Source organism: Panthera pardus, unplaced genomic scaffold (genome assembly GCF_024362965.1).
Source record: "Panthera pardus isolate Hobbes unplaced genomic scaffold, ASM2436296v1 HiC_scaffold_10, whole genome shotgun sequence".
Classification (NCBI taxonomy): domain Eukaryota; kingdom Metazoa; phylum Chordata; class Mammalia; order Carnivora; family Felidae; genus Panthera; species Panthera pardus.
Genome location: NW_026526655.1, coordinates 7226973 through 7248096, shown reverse-complemented (window position 1 = coordinate 7248096; position 21124 = coordinate 7226973). Strand labels below are relative to the sequence as shown.

Here is a 21124-nt window from a genome sequence, read left to right as displayed (position 1 = left end):
CCCCTCCCCTCCTCTTCTTTCACATGTAAATGTTGATCTTGACCCAGTAATTGATGTCAGTCCATGATGGGTTGAGACCTCGTGTAATTTGGAGAACAGTGAAGATTCCTAGATGAGGGGAATTATTTCTGACATTTCTGTTGTAAATACAAGGGAAAATTGTATTATGTATTATTGTATAAACATTTAATTTATATACCAAGTTGGAACTTTATTTCCATTCTCTGAAATTGGGATGAGTTATCATGCATGTCTCAGAACTTTTGAAAGTTCATCCCTTGCCCATTGCCTGACTTCCAGTTACAGGGGCTGAGCCTCCATTAGACTGCTTAACAGGAAGAACCATGGCAAGCTGTGTCTCTGTCAGCTATGATTGCTAATCCCTGAATAGCCCTGATAAGAGTTCACCTGGATGATGAATATACCTTGAAGTGTAGGTTTTTATGTAGACATTTTATTTTTATTTTTTAAAAGATTTTATTTTTAAGTAATCTCTACACTCAACATGGGGCTCAAACGTGCAACCCCAAGAGTCGCATGCTCTACCAACTGAGCCAGTCAGGCACCCCTTAATAAAAGTAAGCTCTACACCCAGTGTGGGGCTTGAACTCTTGACCCCAAGATCAAGAGTTAACATGCTGTACTGACTGAGCCAGCCAGGTGCCCCCTTATGTAGAAATTTGACATTAACCTAGTGTAGCTTCCAATCTTCAGTGTATAGTGGAAAAGAAAAATGTCCCTGAATTTCAGACGATCGCTACCCCCAAGAAACTGTGTATCAAATGTTTCATTCCAAACCATGGTCTGTGCACAATAAAGATGTAAACTGTTCACTAATGATTTACCGTAGTCTGTGTTACCCTTATGCTTTTATTATTTCTTTTATTTAACATAACATTTTACATAACATTTTATTTTTCCGAGTTTTAACTTTGCAAAATTTAAATTCCAGCCATGTTATTTGAAATATAAACTAAAAAACAGCTTATTTTTTCTAACTCATGATGTATTAATAGCAATAGAAACACCTAATTTTGGGGTGGAGAATTAGTTTTCAAAGATTTTTCGTATTTTGTTTAAATTTAAAATTTCTCCGTGTTTTTAAGAAGACCGACTTCTGTATTGCTTTTTCTGTTCATTATGAGCCATTATAATATTCTACTGTAACATTTCCTTTTAACTTTTTTTTCCTTTTAGCTTTAGATAATTTTACTCCTTTCTGTTTTGTTCCATTTCTCTAATTTCTACAGGATTCCCAAATTTAAGAATCACTTTTAACTTTGGGAAATTATACCTTTTTTAGTTACAGTAATGACGGTGGGGTACGTACAGTACAACATTTAGGTTCAAAAGTAGGAGGGGAGGACAGCTTCTGACGTAAGGACCCTTTCCTTATGGGAAATTCCTTACAGGGAATCTCTTAAAATGCAGATACCACCTTCTTCTGCTAGGTGGCACTGTTCAGCTTTTAAAGACGCGGAGTTTTTGCAATAGTTAAGCGTTTGGGGCAGAAAGGTGGAGTGTCATGTGAAGATCTCAGATTCAGTTTGCTCTCAGATATATGTAGTAAATGGCTTTTAGACTCTCTGCAATTTATTCAGTGGTATTTCTTCTCCCACCCCTTTGCTCCCAGGGAGAGTTGGACCAGGAACGACTGACCAGGCAGCAGGAGCTCACGGCCTTGTACCAGATGCAGCACCTTCAGTACCAGCAGTTCTTGATACAGTAAGAGCAGTAATGCTGTAGGTGGCAGTGCAGAATTCAGAGTGCCTTTAGGTAGAATTTCCTGAGTTGCACCTTTCACAGCAGAGAACTAAGAGTTGATAGGATACTTCAGGTACCCATCTAGTGACATGTTACCACTATGTATTTGGAGTTTGGTCTTATCTTCTTATTACCTACCATAAATTTGCAGAAAATGACATATAACTATAATCTTGCAAGCTCTTTGCCTTCTAAAGCAAGAAACAACAAGCATTTTAAGACTCAAACGCCTCCTAAATGGCTGGCTCAACTGTGAACGTCACAGAGAAAAAACATAGATGAGAGGGCAGGAAGAAGTAAAGATTTCTACTGTTAGTAGTGGTGTGGAATGATAGCAGAATCACTTAGATTGTGTGTCCCTTTGGTAGAGGAAGTAAGATTTGCCGTCATCTAGTGCAAAGATTGGCAAACCAGCTTGGTACCTGTTTTTATGAGCAGAGTTTTAATGGAACATAGCCACACCCATTTGTATATTGTCTGTGGCTGCTTTTGCACTACAGCAGAAGAGTTGAGTAGTTGCATATGGCCTACAAACTTAAAATATTTACCGTCTGGCTCTTTACAGATAAAGATTGTCTACCTCTGATCTAGTGGGGGAAAAAAAAACCCAGATTTTCCAAGCTGAAACAAATTTTGAGAATTTTTATACAAGTGATTTTAGTTTTGGAAAGGGTGCTTCATTTGGAAATAGCTATTAGTTTGACTCTGTTTTATTAAAAAAGTTTTTTTTAACATTTAATCAGTTTTGAGAGAATGAGAGAGCATGAGCTGGGGAGGGGCAGAGAGAGAGAGGCACAGAATCTGAAGCAGGCTCCAGGCCTTGAGCTGTCAGCACAGAGCCCAACATGGGGCTCAAACCCACAAACCACAAGATTATGACCTGAGCTGAAGACAGATGCTTAACCAACTAAGCCACCCGGTTTCCCTGAATCTGTTTATTTTTCACTTGGTTTCTGATGAAAGGCTATTATTTTCAGAGAGTTTGCCAGTTTTTGACATTTTTGTGATTTTTTTTTTCTATCCTCTTATAGACAACATGCTGAGGATATATATGTTGTCTATAAGTTCAGTTCTTTCTAGGATGAAGTAGACAATTTTCTGTGTAACTGTCGTTATCATGAAGCGTTGTTAAAATATATTTGATAGCTCTTTCTCATGGTATTTTTGGGGGGTGGTGGACTGGCCTTTTAGTGTCTTTAGTGTCTTTTAGTGTCTTTAGTGTCTCAGTAAAGTGCACTAAATGTGGATAGACAGGTTATGCTTTATTTTACTTTTTGAAGACAACAATATGCGCAGGTTTTGGCTCAACAACAGAAAGCAGCCCTGTCTTCGCAGCAGCAGCAACAGTTGGCACTTCTTCTCCAACAGTTCCAGGCTCTGAAGATGAGGTTGGTGGTCACTCCATGATGGGTCATGTACGTGTGTGTGTGTGTGTGTGTGTGTGTGTGTGTGTTAAAGAGAAAAAAGGAAATTTTGGTATCGTGTGAACTCTGATATCAAAATACCCACACACAACACATTTTTGTGTATTGTGTATAAAAACAGGATATAGTTTTTAAAAATAATAATCTGTCAATGAAGCATTTTTAGTCTCTTTACTCATAGAGGATAAATTTGGAATAGTAACCAAGGAATAAAGAAAACATTTGAGAAGTAGTGTATTCTTATAGAACCAGCAATAAAAAAATTATAGTCTAGAAGTTTATAATCTCATTTCACCCATGGTATGTCAAAAGAGATACGAACATTGCCACACAGAGTTAAAATTTTCCAGAACCCAAAAGCCTTTAAGATAAGTCTGAGGAAAAGGAAATTATGCTTGAAGCCTTAAATTTCTATTATAGATTTCAGATTATCATTCAGTGTATTTCCTTCAAGTGTATCGCTGACTGTCCTAAAAACCTTACTGTCCAATTTAACCAAAGCCTTTCACATTTCTCTTTTGAGTCATAACCCATCTTGTGGGGAAAGCAGGTTAGGTAGGTGGTAAGGTACCAGTTTAGACCCTGGGAGGCTGAAGGACTTGGTTGACATAATACACAGAAAACTTCAGAGATAGAAAAAAATGAAGCCTTTTGACTTAAGGTCTGTGGGTTTTTCATTATAACATGCTGTCTCTATGACTTCTACTGGCTTTTTATTCTGGGGTGTTTTTTGTTTTTTTTTTTTTGTTTTTTTTTTTTTTCAAGACAGTCGGTATATTCATTATTTAGAAATCAACATTTGTTATTAATACCTTGACTCCAGAAGTGGGATGAATGTGCCTCTTTGTTCCTCTCCTAAATGCTTTTTTGGTAGTGTTGTATTTTAGTTAAAACAGTGAAGGAGTTTTCTGGCCATATTGCCTGGAAAACCTACAAATCATGTAGAAATTTCTCTTTATTTATTTTTTTTTTTTGCAAATGACAAGAACACGTGAATTTTTTTATTTCCTTTTTGCAGAATATCTGATCAGAACATCATTCCTTCAGTAACTAGGTCTGTGTCAGTGCCAGATACTGGTTCTATCTGGGAGCTTCAGCCAACAACCTCACAGCCTACAGGTAAAAATTTAGATTCGCCTTTAGTATAGCTCCAAGGATTTAGACTCTTACTTTGTAATTCAGTTTTTAAAAAATGTGTCCGTTTTTGAACCATTTTATTTATTTTTGAACCATTTTATATTGAATATTCAACAAAGAGTCTCATTAGACCCCAGAAAAGGACTGAAAATACTGTTGAAACTATACTGTTAAAGATTTGCTAAAAGTCTTTAGTAGATAAATTTCATGAATTTGAGCTAGCCTCTCTTTTTTGTGTTGCTCTAATTGGTGTGGGAAAGTGTTTTAAATTTTGATTGATTTATTCTGCCAGAGTGAAAAAAAAAAGCTTTAGTAAAAACATCTCTTCTTTTGAGTGAAGGGTTAATACATAGCTTAACACTCCAGGTACCCAGAAGTTTTGGGATGAGAAAAGCCTGCTTTATTTTATTGAAAAAATTTTTGATGTTTGTTTAATTTTGAGAGAGAGAGAGTGCGCACGCGAGCAGGGGAGGGACAGAGAGAGGGAGACACAGAATATGAAGCAGGTTCAGGCTCTGAGCTGTTAGCACAGAGCCCAATGCAGGGCTCAAAATCACGAGCCATGAGATCATGATCTGAGCCTAAGTCGGACGCTTAACCGACGAAGCCACCCAGGCACCCCGAGGAAAGCTTGCTTTAAAGTGAACACCCTATTTCATTCTCTGATCTTTTTACATCAAATTAGGAAATTTGGGGCTGAGATTTTTTTTGTTGTTTAAAGCCTTGATATTGCTGGAACACTTTTGGTTTTTAATGTCTGATACCTGCAGAAGTAGGTAGTTTGAACCGTAGACAAATCTTTACAAGAGATTATAGTTAATGTTGACAATTCTCAGGAACCATGGGCATTGGTAGATTTTTCTTTTCTTTCTTTCTTTTTTTAATGTTTATTTTTTAGAGAAAGAGAGCACAAGTGGGGAAGGGCAGAGAGAGACACACACACATATAGAATCTGGAGCAGGCTCTAGGCTCTGAGCTGTCAGCACAGAGCCTGATGCAGGGCTCAAACTCACAAGATTGGCGGATTTTTCTTAGAGCCATTGAGCTATTCAGGCTATAGTTCTTTTACTAACATTGATCTTGGGGATTATAGCAGGAGAAGGACTGATTATCATCAACTTTTCCTGCTCTGTGTACTTGATTTTTTTTGGTAGTCATTTATAGTTGTGATGTTAAAATATTCTCCAATGTTGGGAGAAGTATTTTTAAGTACCTTATTGAACAGTTTCTTTTTGGGTATGATACAGTCAAGGCCCTTTAAAATTGTCCATTGGTTTTATACAAACAATAATTTATAGTATAGAAATAGGAGTGTAGGGAATAGAGATTGCTGAAAAGTGGTGTCCGTGGACCTTTTGCTGGCAGTAGGAAGGCAGACTCAGAAGACTTTATCTATTTGTTTACTTCTGCATTTGACCCTGTGCTGCCTTTCAGGTCAGCAGGACCCATTGTGATTTGTGAGACTTGCCCAGCTTTTCCAGAGGCCTCCCCTCCTCCAGCTGTACCTCTTTCTCTTTGGCATGAAATTCATATAACATAAAATTAACGATTTAAGAAAATTAAAAAATTTTTTTGATGTTTATTTATTTTTGAGAGAGAGAGACAGACAGACAGATAGGCAGACAGCATGAGCTGGGGAGGGGCAGAGAGAGAGGGGGAGACACAGAATCCGAAGCAGGCTCTAGGCTCTAAGCTGTCAGTACAGAGCACACGACACAGGGCTTGAAGCCACAAACTGAGTGATCATGACCTGAGCCAAAGTCGGATGCTCAACTGACTGAGCCACCTTGGTGCCCCAAGAAAAATTTTTTAATGCTTATTTATTTTTGAAAGACAGAATGAGCAGGAGAGGGGCAGAGAGAAAGGGAGACACAGAATTTGAAGCAGGTTCCAGGCTTTGAGCTATCAGACAGAGCCTGATGTGGGGCTCAAACTCATGAGCCACGAGATCATGACCTGAGCCCACATTGGACGCCTAACAGACTGAGCCACCCAGGCGCCCCCAAATTAATCATTTTTAGATGAACAATTCAGTGGCATAGAACATATTCACAGTATCATGCAACTACTCAGTTCTCTCCAGTTTCACAGTTACATACCTCTCTTGACCCCACTCCTCTTGGTTTGCGATAAGAGGTTGTATGGCTACTGGGAATACTGTGGGCTTTAGGGTCTAATGCACTGGGATTTAAATCCTGGCATGGCCATGTGCATGGTATGTGTCCTTGGGAATGTTACAGAACTACCCCCAACCCTTAGCATGTTCATCAGTAAGAATGGGGTGTGTGAACAGAAGTAGGGTTTTTGAGGATGAAATTAGTTTCCCAGTACATGCCTGGTAATTTCTTTTCTTCCAGATGTGTTGAAGGATACTGATTTAAACCAGAGCCCATATGCAGTTCAGTCTACCTAAAAGCAGCCCAGATTTGTATGATGGAGCTTATTCAGGGACAGGGAAATAGCTTTTTTCATTATGCTTGTGGAGATGTGACCATGTACATAAGCTCTGATATTCCTCATTTTAACCCTTGTTGTCTTACAGTTTGGGAAGGTGGTAGTGTATGGGATCTTCCCCTTGACACCACGACTCCAGGACCTGCCCTTGAACAGCTTCAGCAGATGGAGAAGGCCAAAGCTGCAAAGGTCTGAACCTCATTCTTCTGTAATGAAGCATGCTTTCCAGCTGTCAGACACAGGGATTTGTTTACTGACATCTCTGTCTCTCTGGCCACTTAGACTTTGCCCTGTTAGTTTACTGTACTTACCTGTTATAAGCACGTTCGTATTCTAACCTTATTATTCCCTTTTCTCCCAGAAAAGACCTCAAACAATTAAAATTAGCAAGTTTAAATTAAATCAATTAAAATTGGTTGATTAACCCATTTATGATTATGATTATATGGATACTTTAATTACATTATTCATGGTGTAAACACCTGTTACAAATACTAAAACCTAAGAAAATATACACTGCATTCTTATTAGACCCTTGATTTATGGCTTGAATTCCCACACCGAATCTTTATAATGATGTTAGTTTATATTTCTTAGTGTCTCCAGACATGTGGCTGAAAAGTTCCAACATTAACATTAGATTCTATGTTCCATTCACATTTTCTGGAGGAGCAAGGAATCTTGCCAGCTGAGGATGTCTTATCAACACTTATGTCATTGTAATGACTTTTGGGTTCTCATTCCTCAGGGAAAATCTCGTTCCTATTTTATACTTAATGTGTTCTTATCCTCTGCAGTACTGACAGTCTCCTTAGAGTGCCCAGAATGTAGAAAGGGTTCATGGTCAGAGTCTGTCTCCATAAACAAGTGAGAGACCATAATTCAAATAATTCTTGAGAGTTTTCTAGTACTGTAGTGCTTTGTGCTGGGAACACGTGGGATAAAGGATAGGAATTTGCAGTCTTTTGTGTCTGGGGTATGTGTGTTGAAGGAGCGAGGGCAATGGCAATCAGGCAAGTAACACAGTTACAAAATAATACTCTCACCCACTTAGGTGGGCATCATGAATTGGGCGACACTGCTGATGGACAGAAATACATACACTAATTTCCAGTTGAAGAATAGTAGAATCTAACCCACTTGAAAGAAATAATTCCTGTAATGGCTCAGAAATGCCTGAGAACATACTGGTTCAGGAAGCAGCTAAATAATTTGGTCTGGCTTGGAGCCATGGTGTGTCTGAGGGATACATGATGAGAAGGCTAAGATGAGGCAGGCCAGTCATGAGCGCCCTTAGACATGTCATGTTAGAGAGTAAGGATTTATTTTCAAGGTGAAGGATGATGTTAAATGTAAGCCCGGGAGTGTTTTTTTTTTTTTTGTTTTTTTTTTTGGTGGAGCTTAAGATGTTGTGCTGGGGAATGTGGGCAAAACTGTATGCTGGGAAGACAAGTAAGGGACTCTTAGAAATGTGGTTGAGAGAGTGAAGGCTCAGGGGCGCCTGAGTGGCTCAGTCAGTTGAGCATCTGACTCTTGGTTTTGGCTCAGGTCATGAGATCAAGCCCTGCATTGGGCTGTGTGCTGACAGTGAGGATCCTGCTTGAAATAGATTCATTCATTCATTCATTCATTCATTCATTCTCTCTTTCCCTCCCTCCCTCCCTCTGTCCCTGTCCCCTGCTCATGCATGTGCTTGCCTACTGCCTCTTAAAAAAAAAAAAAAAAAAGGAAGTGAAGGCCTGAAATGTACGTGTGGCCGTGGGCTGGGCTTGGAGACTAGGGCCTGGGTTGAGCTGGTATCTCAGAACCGTAAATGATAGAATTTGTTAAGTGGTAGTTCTTCAAATTTTAAAGAACTCTGTGATTCATGCTACCAGCTTTATAACATTGCTGTTGAAGCCTAACAGTGTAGACACTTCAGTCAGAAAATCTTCAGTACATGTGAAGAAAATCAGTAGATCTTCAGTCAGAAAATCCTTTGTTAGAGATGAGCAAAGAGGTGCTGCCCCAAAAGAATTCTGACGTGACTCTTGTATTGGCCACTTTCACCCATCCCTAGAAGATCAGGTATGGTGGTGTGGAGCGAGGAGGCAGGTAAATGTCAGGGAGAGTGCATTCAATTTGGAAGAGCAGAACACTGTTCTGCTTATTGGGACATATCAGAGCTTAGTTCTCGTTTTTCTTTTTTGAAGTTTATTTTTTGAGAGAGAGAGAGAGAGAGAGAGAGCGAGTGGGAGAGGGGGAGGAGAGAGAGAGAGAGAGAGAGAATATGAGAATGAGACTATCCTAAGCAGGCTCTGTGCTGTCAGCACAGAGCCCGCTGTGGGGCTCAAACTCATGAAGCCATGAGATCATGACCTTAGCCAAGATCAAGAGTCAGACGCTTAATCAGCTGGGCCACCCAGGTGCCCCCAGAGCTTAGTTCTTACAGAGCTGGTTTCATCACTCAGCTGCAGTACAGGCACCTGTGAGTGGTGTAGTGTCTGCACCTTCCAGTTTCTCTTAATGGCAGTGGTCAGTCATGTTGGAGTGTTTCTGTGCTTGGCTTTAAGTTTCTAAGAGTATTTTCATGTCATCACAGCTAGAACAGGAGAGAAGAGAGGCAGAAATGAGGGCAAAACGGGAAGAGGAGGAGCGAAAGAGGCAAGAAGAACTCCGGAGACAACAGGAGGAAATCCTTCGGAGGCAGCAGGAGGAAGAAAGGAAGAGGCGGGAAGAGGAAGAGCTCGCCCGAAGGAAACAGGTATACCTTGGAGAGCGCCGACCCCAGCATTAGCCCTAGACCAGATTCATGGTTCTCGGAGACGGTCTCTTGAAGTTGGGAAGGAGTTAACAGCCGGATCGAGATTAGAAATTTAGGAGAGTCACTTCCTTTAGAATAAATGTCTGTTACCCACTAGCAGCCCCTGCTGCTAGTTTCAGTCCGGGCGGATCTGGAGTTGCTTTTTTTTTTTTTTTTTTTTTTTTAAATATTTTTCAGTTAGATTTCAGAAGTAACTAAGTCTTTGCTTATTTATTTATTTATTTGTTTGTTTCTTTTTATTTACTTAGAGAGCAGGGGAGAGGGGCAGAGAGAGGGAGAGAGAGAAAATCTTAAGCAGGCTCCACACTCAATGGGAAGCTCGACTTAAGTATTTATGACCAGTGTCGAATGGTTTTCATGTATTTTAACCACTTATGTATCTTTTTTTGTGAATTCTCTTTTCATTTGCTTGACCTGTTTCTCTGTTGGGATTTTTTACTTATCCCAGTCGAAAGAATCCACTCTGAAATAGCTCCTAAGTGCAGTGTTATCTCACGTTTCATCCCATTGTTGGCCCCAAGAAGTACTCTGTGAAAAACAAAAAGGTCCGTGCTGAAATTAGATCTGAACTACTAATACTTCTTAGAGTTACATTCTACACTAGCTTGTGAGGGCTCTAAGAAGTATTGCAGTAAAGAAATCAGTTGAATCCTGTGTTGCTCAGTATTTCCTAAATTATTTTGACGATGAGACCCTTTTCTGTGTACTTGCGACTTTGTTCTTCAGAATACGTTCTAGAATACATGGCTTTCCTCAGTACTTCTGACTAGAGAGCTTATTCCTACGACACCAGGCATTTTGGATTGCTATGGTGATTTGATCTGTGTTCTAGGTTCCCGATTGAATGATTGATTGATTGATTGATTGATAGATAAAGGAGGACTAATGGTACCAGCAGAGAAACCAAAGTGTGAGGCCTCATGTGGCCCTTTCTGGGGTTAATCAGTAAATGATATAGCTAATGTAGAATCCAGGGTAGACTCTCATTATGTGCTGTGTAACTACTAATACTTCAAATGCAAATTATTTTAATGGTTGATATGTCTGTCTCCTAACTCACATACTTACTTTTTACTCTAGATCCTGATTATATCCTTTTTATATTTACTGTTAAAGAACCTTAGCACATAGTCGATTTCTTTTCAAATTATAATGGGATATATTGAGATCCAGAGTTTTTCTCTCTCTTCCTCTCTCTCCCTCCCTCCCTTGTCCTCCCTCCCCCCACACACCTTTTTTTTTTTTTTTTTTTAATTTAGGAAGAAGCTCTGCGACGTCAAAGGGAGCAAGAAATTGCATTAAGGCGACAGCGAGAAGAGGAAGAAAGACAACAGCAAGAAGAAGCTCTTAGGAGACTGGAAGAGAGGAGGAGAGAAGAGGAGGAAAGGCGGAAGCAGGAGGAGTTGTTACGCAAGCAGGTGACACCTGGCTTGCTCTTCTCATTGCTTCTTTGAAGCAGGGTTTGTGATTAGAAAGTGTTTGGATGTGAGGATGGCCTGTTGACTTAAAATTACCGTGAGACCTAACTGACTCTTACTACTTTTATGATGACTGTTCCACATGTAATTATAAAAGCTGAATGAAATCTCAAAGAACCAAGAAACCCTCAGAATACTGGACAGAAATCTAAAGGCCTTTAAAATACCAGCTGTGAGATCTGCAAGTTCACTGCTTCTGCTTGAGGGTGCCCTGCAGTTTTTTAAAGTGCACTGTTCAGTGCTGCGTGGTATTTTCACAGGCTATGAGCAGTCACCACTATCCAGTCCCAGGCCAGCCAGGCCATTCTGCCTCTGCAGCCAGCCAGAACCCCTAAAGCATTTCCTTTTAATGTTTAAGAACTTTGTTTTTTTTTTTTTTTTAATTTAGGAGACTTTATTTTTAGAACAGTATTAGATTTTCAAAAACGTTCGGTTGATAATATGGTTTCTTCCAGTATTATCTTACGTTAGTACGGTACATTTGTCAACAGTAAACCAATGTTGATCCGTTATTTTAAACTAAAGTCTACGGTTTTTTCACATTTCCTCAGTTTCCCCCCAATGTTCTTTTTCTGTTCCCAGATCCCAAATCCAAAATAGTACATTTAGTTGTCTCCTTAGCTGCTTCTTCACTGTGACAGTTTTTCAGGCTTTCCTTGTTTTTGATGACTTTGACAGTTTTAAGGAATAATTAATGGTATTAGGTTAACCCTCTATTGGAATTTATCTGACGTTTTTCTCACAATTAAACTGAGGTTATGGGTATTTGTAAAGTAGATCACACAAAGGCAAAGTGCCATTTTCATCATCCTCTATCAAGGGTGCATATTATCAACATGACTAATGACTACTGGTGTAGACCTTGGTCACCTGGCTGCGGCCATGCTTGTTTGTTTTCTCTGCTGTAAAGTTACTCTTGTCCCCACGTACTGTACTCTCTGGAAGGAAATTACTATGGGCAATCCACACTTCTAGGTGTAGATTGACGCAAGCTGGAGATAACCTGCTTTTGGCTAAATTCTGGATTGAAACTCTGAACAACCTAAATACAGTTAGAGGTAGAGAGCCTCAAGGGTAGATTGTGTATTGATTTGTCATTTGGTTTATTCATTTAACAGTTAACATGTTTGGTTGAGGTACTGTATGCCGCTTACTGGGCATGTTTCTCTGGTAGAGTGTGAAACTTTTAAAGAAATTGTTTCTGTCCTCAGAAGTTCACAGGCTATGTTGGTGATGATTGTACAAGAAATAAATGCCACAGTTAGGATACATCAGCTGCAACACCAAAGTATTCACCTAAAAATAGTTGTTTTTTTTATTATTAAATATAATTTGTTGTCAAATTGGTTTCCATACAACACCCAGTGCTCATCCCAACAGGTGCCCTCCTCAATGCCCATCACCCATTAAAATAGTTTAAACAACAGATCACATGTCAAGTAAGGCAGTTACGACTTGAGTAACTCAGAGGTGTCACATAGGATCCACGTCCTTTGCGGACTTCTGCTCTGTTTTTTAGGTGGGTTGACTTTTAACTTTAGATTTTTCATGTCCCGATTAGGCGTTTTGTATACCATATCCTTGGAAAGCCTGTAAGGGAATGGCCCTTCTCTTGTGCTTCTTTTGTTTCAGAAGAATATCTTCTCTAGAAGCCTTCCAGCAGGCATCCCTTTGGCCTAAATCATATCACATGATTCTAGTTACATTGGAAGCAAAATCTGGCATTTTGGACCTCTGAGGTGACATAGAGGCTCTGTCTATAAGGAAGACGCCTAAAAGGAATGGTTGTTGGATAGGTAGAAATAATTGTTGACACAGGTGGTATAGGAGCAAACAGGAGGACAGGGTATAATTGGAGATCATGAAAAGGTGGGGGGGCAGGGAGGTGTCTGGGTGGTTCAGTTGGTTAAGTGTCTAAGTCTTGATCTCAGCTCAGGTCTTGATCTCAGAGTCGTCAGTTCAAGTCTTGCCTTGGGCTCCATGCTGGACGTGAAGGGTATTTAAAAAAAAAAAAAAAGGAAAGAAAAAAGGCAGAGGGGAAGTCTGTCTCCTAAAGACTAGGGAAGTCATTCATAGAGTAGTTGACATCTGCCTTCAGTTTTGGAAAATGAAGGGGAATGTGCTATCAGGAAAAACACAGCATTGTAGGCACAGTAAGCAGACTCTGTGGAGGAAGGTGAGGAGCGTTCCAGAGGGCATAGTGGAATGACTTTGAAGAAGGGAAGCAGAAGGAAAATGAGCCAAGGACAGGACAGAGTAGTAGAGGGAGGGACAATAGGTCAAGGAGAGATGTTCCAAAGGACCTGTGGGACCTCCAGAGGTGTGAATCAGGGATGGAATTTAAATGATCTTGTAAGGTTGCTCTGGTTCCACAACTGGGTGAGGCTTTCCTGGTAATCTGTCCTTGCAAGGTTCTGGTAGGTTTTCAAACTCAGCATCCTGAAAAGCTAACTCTGCCTTAACGGAGGAACAGTTGCCAGAAGCTTTGCTACAGTTGGCCGGTGATCTCTTAGATCAGTACTTACTACAAATGGTCAAAGTGACATTTCTTTTATGACGAAATTAGCAAATAAATTATAATTTTATCCTGTGAGCATTCTAGGCTTTTGTGGCTATTGTAAATAGATTTTAAAAGAAATTTGGGGCGCCTGGGTGGCGCAGTCGGTTAAGCGTCCGACTTCAGCCAGGTCACGATCTCGCGGTCTGTGAGTTCGAGCCCCGCGTCAGGCTCTGGGCTGATGGCTCGGAGCCTGGAGCCTGTTTCTGATTCTGTGTCTCCCTCTCTCTCTGCCCCTCCCCCGTTCATGCTCTGTCTCTCTCTGTCCCAAAAATAAAATAAAAAACGTTGAAAAAAAAAAAAATTAAAAAAAAAAAAAAAGAAATCTTCTGTCTTACATCATCATAAACAAAGTTCCTGATTTTTCTGGTGTATCTATAGCTTTTTGACAAAAGCCTTCAAAAGTGATTCGGACTTTTTTTTTTTTTTTTTTTTTTTTTTTTTTTAAACAAATTTTATTCTCTCTTATTTTTCTTTCTGGGAAGGAGGAGGAGGCTGCAAAATGGGCCCGGGAAGAAGAAGAAGCCCAGCGTCGATTAGAGGAGAACCGGCTGAGAATGGAAGAGGAGGCGGCCCGACTCCGGCACGAAGAGGAGGAGCGGAAGAGGAAGGAGCTGGAGCTGCAGCGGCAGAAGGAGTTAATGCGCCAGAGGCAGCAGCAGCAAGAGGCCCTCCGGAGGCTGCAGCAGCAACAGCAGCAGCAGCAGCTGGCGCAAATGAAGGTGAAGCCCGGACGCCCACCACACACGCTGCTCGCCGGTGTTCGGAGGTGGATGCCAGCAGCGGCAGGAGCAGCGGCGCAGTGTGCTTTGTTTACTCTGAATGTTACCACTGTGGCTTCCTTTGTTTTTCCCCTAAGGAAGCTTCATGCCCAGTGTGGGGCCTGAACTCGCCACCCCAAGATCAAAAGTCACATGCTCTAGGGGCGCCTTGGTGGCTCAGTTGGTTGAGCGTCTAACTCTTGATTTCGGCTCAGGTCATGATTTCAGGGTCGTAGGATCAAGCCCTATGTCAGGCTCTGTGCTGAGCATGGATACTGCTTAGGATTCTCTTCCCATCTCCTCTCCCCCCCTCCCCCCCTCCCCCCTCCCCCCTCCCCCTCCCCCTCCCCCTCTTAATAGCAGCCAGCTTAATAGCAGCCAGCAAGACTTGGTGACCTTCTGGAAATGAGGCACAGAGGGAGATCTGGGGAGGCTCCTAGAGAGGAAGCCTTTGGTGACCATAAAGTTGTGGCACGAGTGATGGAGTGAGAGTAATCGGGAGAGAGGGACAGCTTTGTGGCAGGGCCCACATAACTTTACACGGGGTCTGTGGTTAGCAGTGTGGTTTAGTGTGTTCTGTCTTCAGGGGTTCACAGGAGAAAGACATAGGAATGGGACACTCGAATGCAGAGTGGTGAGCGTAATGAGAGAGATGGCATCAGGCAGCGGTTCTCAGAGTATGAGCCCCTGGGAATTTGTTAGGAATGCAGATACTCAGGAGACCCACTCCAGAACCTCTTGGGGTGGGATGCAGCAATCTATGTTCAGACAAAGCCTCCAGGAGTTCTGATGCTTACTAAAATGTGAGAGCCACTGTCCACATGGGAAGTTGGGAAAGACTTGCTAGAAAATGATAACTTTTAAACTGAGGTATTAGGGAGGGAAAATTTAAAAAAAAAAAAAGAAAAAGCCCAACAGGCAGTTTGGAGAATGGAGGGGGTTTTTGAGCGAGAAGACCTGGGGTGAGCAGAGGAATGAAGTTCAGAAACACTGTGGTACTTCGGGGGGAATTTAGAAAGTGGTTACTGTTGTTGGAGAGTGAGGTGTGAGAGAAGCGTGGGCAGGGTCCCGGTCACCGTGGCTCGTATATGCTCTATTAGAGAACCGGGACTTAAAGGCGTGTAAAACAGAGTGGGCCACTCGAGTGTTTTCAGCTAGGAAATAGCACCGTCAGATGTGCAGGAGCAAATCTAAGTGGAAGATGAATTTGGAAGGAGCAAAACGAGGTCAGCAGAGTGATTGCAAGGGGCTGATGGAGCAGTGCGGAAGGAGAAGGCGGCGATAATGGGATTGGAAAGGAGGAATTGAAGATAGCACCGATTATCGAGTGCTTGCTTTGTGCCAAGCACTGGACGCCAGCTTTCCGTACGTGACATCATTTCATCTTCACAGCCACGCTTAAAAGCTTAGGTGTGGATACCTGTGTTTTACCAGAGTAAAAATGTTCAGGAGCGAGAGCAGAGCCCTGTATTAGAACCCATATGTCTGTGTCTTCAGGGCCTGGAGGCCACGTCATAGAATATGGTGACTGATAAGAAGGTGGGGCTGAGGGGGAAGAAAAGTCACGGGTAACCTCCAGATCTCTGACTTCTCTGACTGTATCTGTTGTGTGTCTGGCTTTGGCTTGCTATCTTCCAATATTTTATAGATCAACATTCTGCACGAAGATAAAGAATTTGAGATTCAGTTATGAGGAATGGCTAAAGGCTCTCCTGAAAAAGGTTTTTTAAAGATGGTTTTATTGAGATACAGCTCACATACCGTATAATTAAACCAAAGTATACAATTCAGTAGTTTTAGTATATTCACAGATAAGTGCAACCATTACCACAGTGGACTTTAACATTTTCAATACCACCCTAGGCCCCTCCTCCAAAAATCCTTTGGCGGTCACACCCTACTCCCTATTCTCCCAGCCCAAAGTTACCCCTAACTTACTTTCTCTCTTTATAGGTTTGCCTGTTCTAGACATTTGAAATACATGGAATCATATAATCTACGTTCTTTTGTGACTGACTTCATTCAATTAGCGTAATGGTTTCAAGGTTCACTTACACTGTCGTACGGCTCAGTACTTCATTCCTTTTTATGGTTGAATAATATTCCATGGTATGGACATCCTGCATTTGTATTCATCAGTTGATGGACATTTGAGAGGTTTCTATCTTTTGGCTGTTGTGAGTATTGCTGCTATAAATCAATATTCACGGGCGAGCTTTTATGTAGTTGTGTATACCTAGGAGTGGAATTGCTGGGTCATAAGAGAACTAGATTTGATGGTTTGTGGAACTACCAGATTATTTTCCAAAGTGGCTGCACCATTTTCCATTACCACCAGCAGTATATGGGGATTCACATATCTCCACATCCTCATTAATCCTTATTATCTGACTTTTTGATTATAGCCATTCTTGTAGGTGTGACATGATATCTCATTGTGGTTTTGGTTTGCATTTGTCTGATGACTAATGATGTCGAGCAATACTGGCCCTGAAAAATGAGTTGAGAAATGTTTCCTCTTCTGTACTCTGGGAGAGTTTGTGAAGAAGTGGTATTACTTCTTTAAATGTTCTGTAGAATTCGGCAGTTAAACCATTTGGCCTAGGTTTTTTTTTGTGGATAGTTGTTTGATTACTAATTCTATATATTTGCTTCTTGACAGGTCTGTTTAGCTTGTCTGTTTCTTCTTGAGTAAGTTTTTGGTAGTTTGCATCTTTACAATCTTTTTATTTAAGTTTATTCTGAGAAAGAGAGAAAGACAGTGCAAGTGGGGTGGGGGGTAGGAGTGGGCAGAGAGAGAGAGAGAGGGAAAGAGAGAGAATCCCCAGCAGGCTCTGTGCTGTCAGTGCAGAGCTGGACGTGGGGCTTGAACTCACAAACTGTAAGATCACAACCTGAGCCGAAATCGAGTTGACACTTAATTGACTGAGCCACCTGGGCAGCCCCATAGTTTATAGTTTTATAGGAATCTGTCCTCTTCATCTGGGTTATCTGAGTGGCAGACAGCTGGTGTTGGTATTCCTTTATATCCCTTTTTGTTTCTTTAAGATCAGCAGTGAGGTCCTTCTTTCTTTCCTGATTGTAATAATTTGAGTCTTCTCTCTTTTCTTGGACAGTCGAACTAAGTTAATTTTGTTGATCTTTTTAAAGAACCAGCCTTTGATTCTACTGACCTGTTCCTATTATATCTGTTTAACTTCTCTAATTTTATTATTTTTTTCTGCTTGCTTTAAGTTTAATTTCCTCTCTTTTTCTAGTATTTTAAGGTGTGGCAGGTTAGTTTATTGATGTGACATCTTGTTCAGATGGTCATTTGCAGTTAGAAATTTCCCTCTAAGTGTGGTTTAGGTGCTACCCATAAGTTTTGATTTGTTCTGGGACTCCTTGGTTATGTAGAAGTGTTTTGTTTAATTTCTACTGATTTGTGAGTTTCCAGAATTTCTTTTTTGTTACTTATTTCTCATTCATTGTGATCAGAGAACATACTTTATGTTTTTATTTTTATTTTATTTTACTTTATGTTTGTATTTTAAGTAGGCTCCATACCCAATGTGGGGCTTGAACTCATGACCCTGAGATCAAGAGTCACTCTACTGACTGAGCCAGCCAGGCACTGCTGTTTTTCCCTTTAAATGAATTATTGGAAGTTGATATTATGTCTTAGGTTTTACCTTCATTAGATGTATCCTGGAGATCTTTCTTTGAGAAGAATGTATATTCTACTGTTGCTGGCTCGGGTGTTATATATAGATGTCTTTCAGGTCCAATTGGTTATTATAGTGTCACCTAGTTGCTTGTTGATCTCCACCTAATTGGTCTGTTTTTGAAAGTGGAATATTGAAGTAATGATGTCTTTATTTTTTAAAGGCAGAGACATCCCTATTCTATTCTATTCTATTCTATGTTTTTAAATAACTCACATGTGTGAGTGAGCAGGGGAGGGCCAGACAGAGAGAGGGAGAGAGAATTCCAAGCAAGCTCCACACACAGCTTGGGGGCGGGGTGGGGGGGGGGGAGCAGTGCAAGGCTCGATCCCACGACTGAACCAAAATCTAGAGTCGATGCTCAACTGACTGAGCCACCCAGACCCCCTAAGATTTTCTCCTTTTTGGCTTTCAGCATTTTTACCATAGTAATGTCTAATTATGGATCTCTGTGTTTATCTTGTTATAGTTAAGCTTCCTGGATGTATAAATTAATGTTTTAAAATAAATTTCAACCATGGTTTCTTCAGATATTTTTTCTGCTCCTTTCTCTCCTCTCCTGCTACTTGTATTGTGCACATGTTGGTGTGCTCAGTGATGTTTCCCATTTCTCTCAGGCTGTCTTCGTTTCTCTTCATTCTTTCTTTCAGTCGGTTTTTTGGATTGTGTGATCTCTGTTGATCTGCAAATTTCATTAATTTCTTTGACCAGTTCAGATATACTTTTAGTTCCTCTAGCGATTTCTCATTTTAGTTACCCGGCTTTCAAACTCCAGGATTTCCTTCTGGTCTAGAAATAATCTTTATCACTTTATTGCTATTCTTTGTTTTGACATTGTCATCATGCCTTCCTTTACCACTTCAGTCAAGGTTTTGTTTAGTTCTCTGAACGTATTTATAAAACTTGGATGTTTTTGTTAAATCTGACATCTGGTCACTTTTGTAGGTGGTTGCCAGCTTCTTTCCTGGCGTATAGGCCATTCTTTCTTGTCGCTTTACAGTTCTCATATTATTTTGTTGGAAACTGGACTTGTTTTTGATAATATGTTGTAGGAACTCTGTTTACTGGTCCTGCAAGCCCCATCATTGTTTTGTGCCTGACTGAATTAATTTAGTGACGTCCCAGTCTCTCACTGCCTCCCCAACAGGGTGGATGGAAATCTGCTGCTGCTGCTCCTCAGGCATGCCCATGGTCACTCTGGGATCCCTGGTTTTGGCAGGACTCTTTGATTATCTTTTTCTAGCTTTGTCTAACTGTTAACCTCCACTGATTGCTACCTGCATTGCTTTCCTGTTCTCAGAAGTGCCCTGGGGCGTAGATTGCTTCACCAACTGATCCAGTGAAATTCAGGCTTCTTTGAAGAGACACTTCCTGAGGTCTATTTTTGAGATTGTTTCTGACCCCAGGAGAACCTCTTTCGGCAATTTCCTTGGTTCCCTGAGACAGAGTAGGGGCCCGCAGTTTAACCTGTGCATGTCCAGTAAATCTACTGATCTCCTCCCGGTTGCCTTTCACCCAGCCTCCACTGTTCTTAAAAGCGCCCTTTGGCTTGGACTTCTCATTCTCCGCAGTCTGTTACGAATAAACTCCGTTCCTTTAGGAAGAGGTCCGGAACTCTGCATATTCCCATCTGTTCCTCTCACCTCCACCCCAAGGCAAAAGTATGAGGCACAGCTCTGGCGCTGGTGACAGTGGTGTGCTTTTCTAAGTGGTACTCTGCTTAGGAATTGAGCCCTTGGGGGAGGGACAGCGGCCTCGATTTGGCTTGGCTTGGCTCTGCCGGTGGCGTGGTAGCCTTTTGAGTCAGGGCAGTGGCACTCAGGACCCTAGTAGCCCTGGTGGCACTGTACTCAAGGGAGTTTCCATTCCACAAGTTGGGGGCTGGGCATAAGAAGCCCCCTTCCCCCCCCCCCCCCCAAGCTGTCCTTGCCGGTGCCTTCACCTTTGCAGCAGGTAGCTGTAGCCAGGAGGGGACATGCTGGTGTTGTGCTCTTTGTAAGAAGCTGGCCCACCAACTGGGCTTGACAGGGACAGGGGGCCTGTGTTCTGAGCTACGCTCATCTGGAGTGGCGCTTCTGTCTGGCTGAGCTGGGAGTCAGGAGAGAGTGGACGGATCTCGGTGCAAGTACCACAGACTCTCAGTTCTTACCGAGTTTTACCACGTTTTCTTGAAGACCTGTTTCTTCGTATTCCTGTATGTTCACTTCCAGAGGCTTTAAGTAATTTTTTGAAAAGCAACTTTCACCCATTTTGCTGGGGAGAGGGTCTGCAGAGCACTTTGTACTATCCTAGCAGAGGTGTAATGGTTATTTTTCAAAATAAAGTACAGTGATGGAAAGTAAGGTAGCAATATCATGGCAGAAAAAAATAGTAAATTTTCTTACCTCAGTGAAAGATACGAGGCATTCAGGTGATAAAGAATGTGCTGAACTCCCTATTAGTTGTTTCTGATTTGGGAGTGAGTTGTTCTGAAAAGTATGATTGATAAACTGTAGTTCTCTGAGTGGGCAGTACAGGACATTGGTTGAGTTGGAAAATGACCTGAGGCAGTGTTGACGGAGCGATGGGATATCATTTCCTATGCGCAAATAAGACTTAAAGAAAATGATAGGGATCTGCAGACATTTGTGTGTCATGTGAAGAAGACGGCTTTGTTCTCCATTAGTCCACAGAGCAGACCTGTGAGTCAGGAGCATAGAGTACAGTGAAGCGTATTTTGGCACAGCGGTGGGAAGGAACTCGGAGGTGCCGGAAGGGGGAACAGGCCATCTTGTGGAGGGAGAGTGCATCTCTTCCTGTGCTGACTGAGGCTCTGAAGAGGGCTGGGGATTGGTTCCTAGGGTACGCTGGGGTGACACATCTGGGATTTGAGATAGCTTTGGGGGTTACTGGCTGAATGCATCAGAATTCAAAACATATAAATTCTCTGGCCTCACCTTTGGATCTTCTGATTCATCGAATGTGGGGCCAGGGCATCTGCATTTTCACAGGCCCTCCCGAATGCTGCTGTTGTGTTTGAGATCTGCTGCCTCATTTGATCTT

At 41.6% G+C, this 21124-nt stretch overlaps 1 protein-coding gene across 6 annotated transcripts in view; it reads left to right on the top strand.

The window, feature by feature from the left end:
* The window catches only part of GIGYF2 (GRB10 interacting GYF protein 2), a 146118-nt gene that overhangs the window by 107327 nt on the left and 17667 nt on the right, over positions 1-21124 (top strand). For all 6 annotated transcript variants that reach the window (XM_053903609.1, XM_053903601.1, XM_053903605.1 and 3 more), the window contains 7 exons: positions 1634-1725; positions 3045-3152; positions 4207-4307; positions 6868-6968; positions 9361-9522; positions 10842-11000; positions 14103-14339. In XM_053903609.1, coding sequence (XP_053759584.1) covers positions 1634-1725; positions 3045-3152; positions 4207-4307; positions 6868-6968; positions 9361-9522; positions 10842-11000; positions 14103-14339 — 960 coding nt within the window. The remainder of the gene's footprint in view (positions 1-1633; positions 1726-3044; positions 3153-4206; positions 4308-6867; positions 6969-9360; positions 9523-10841; positions 11001-14102; positions 14340-21124) is intronic.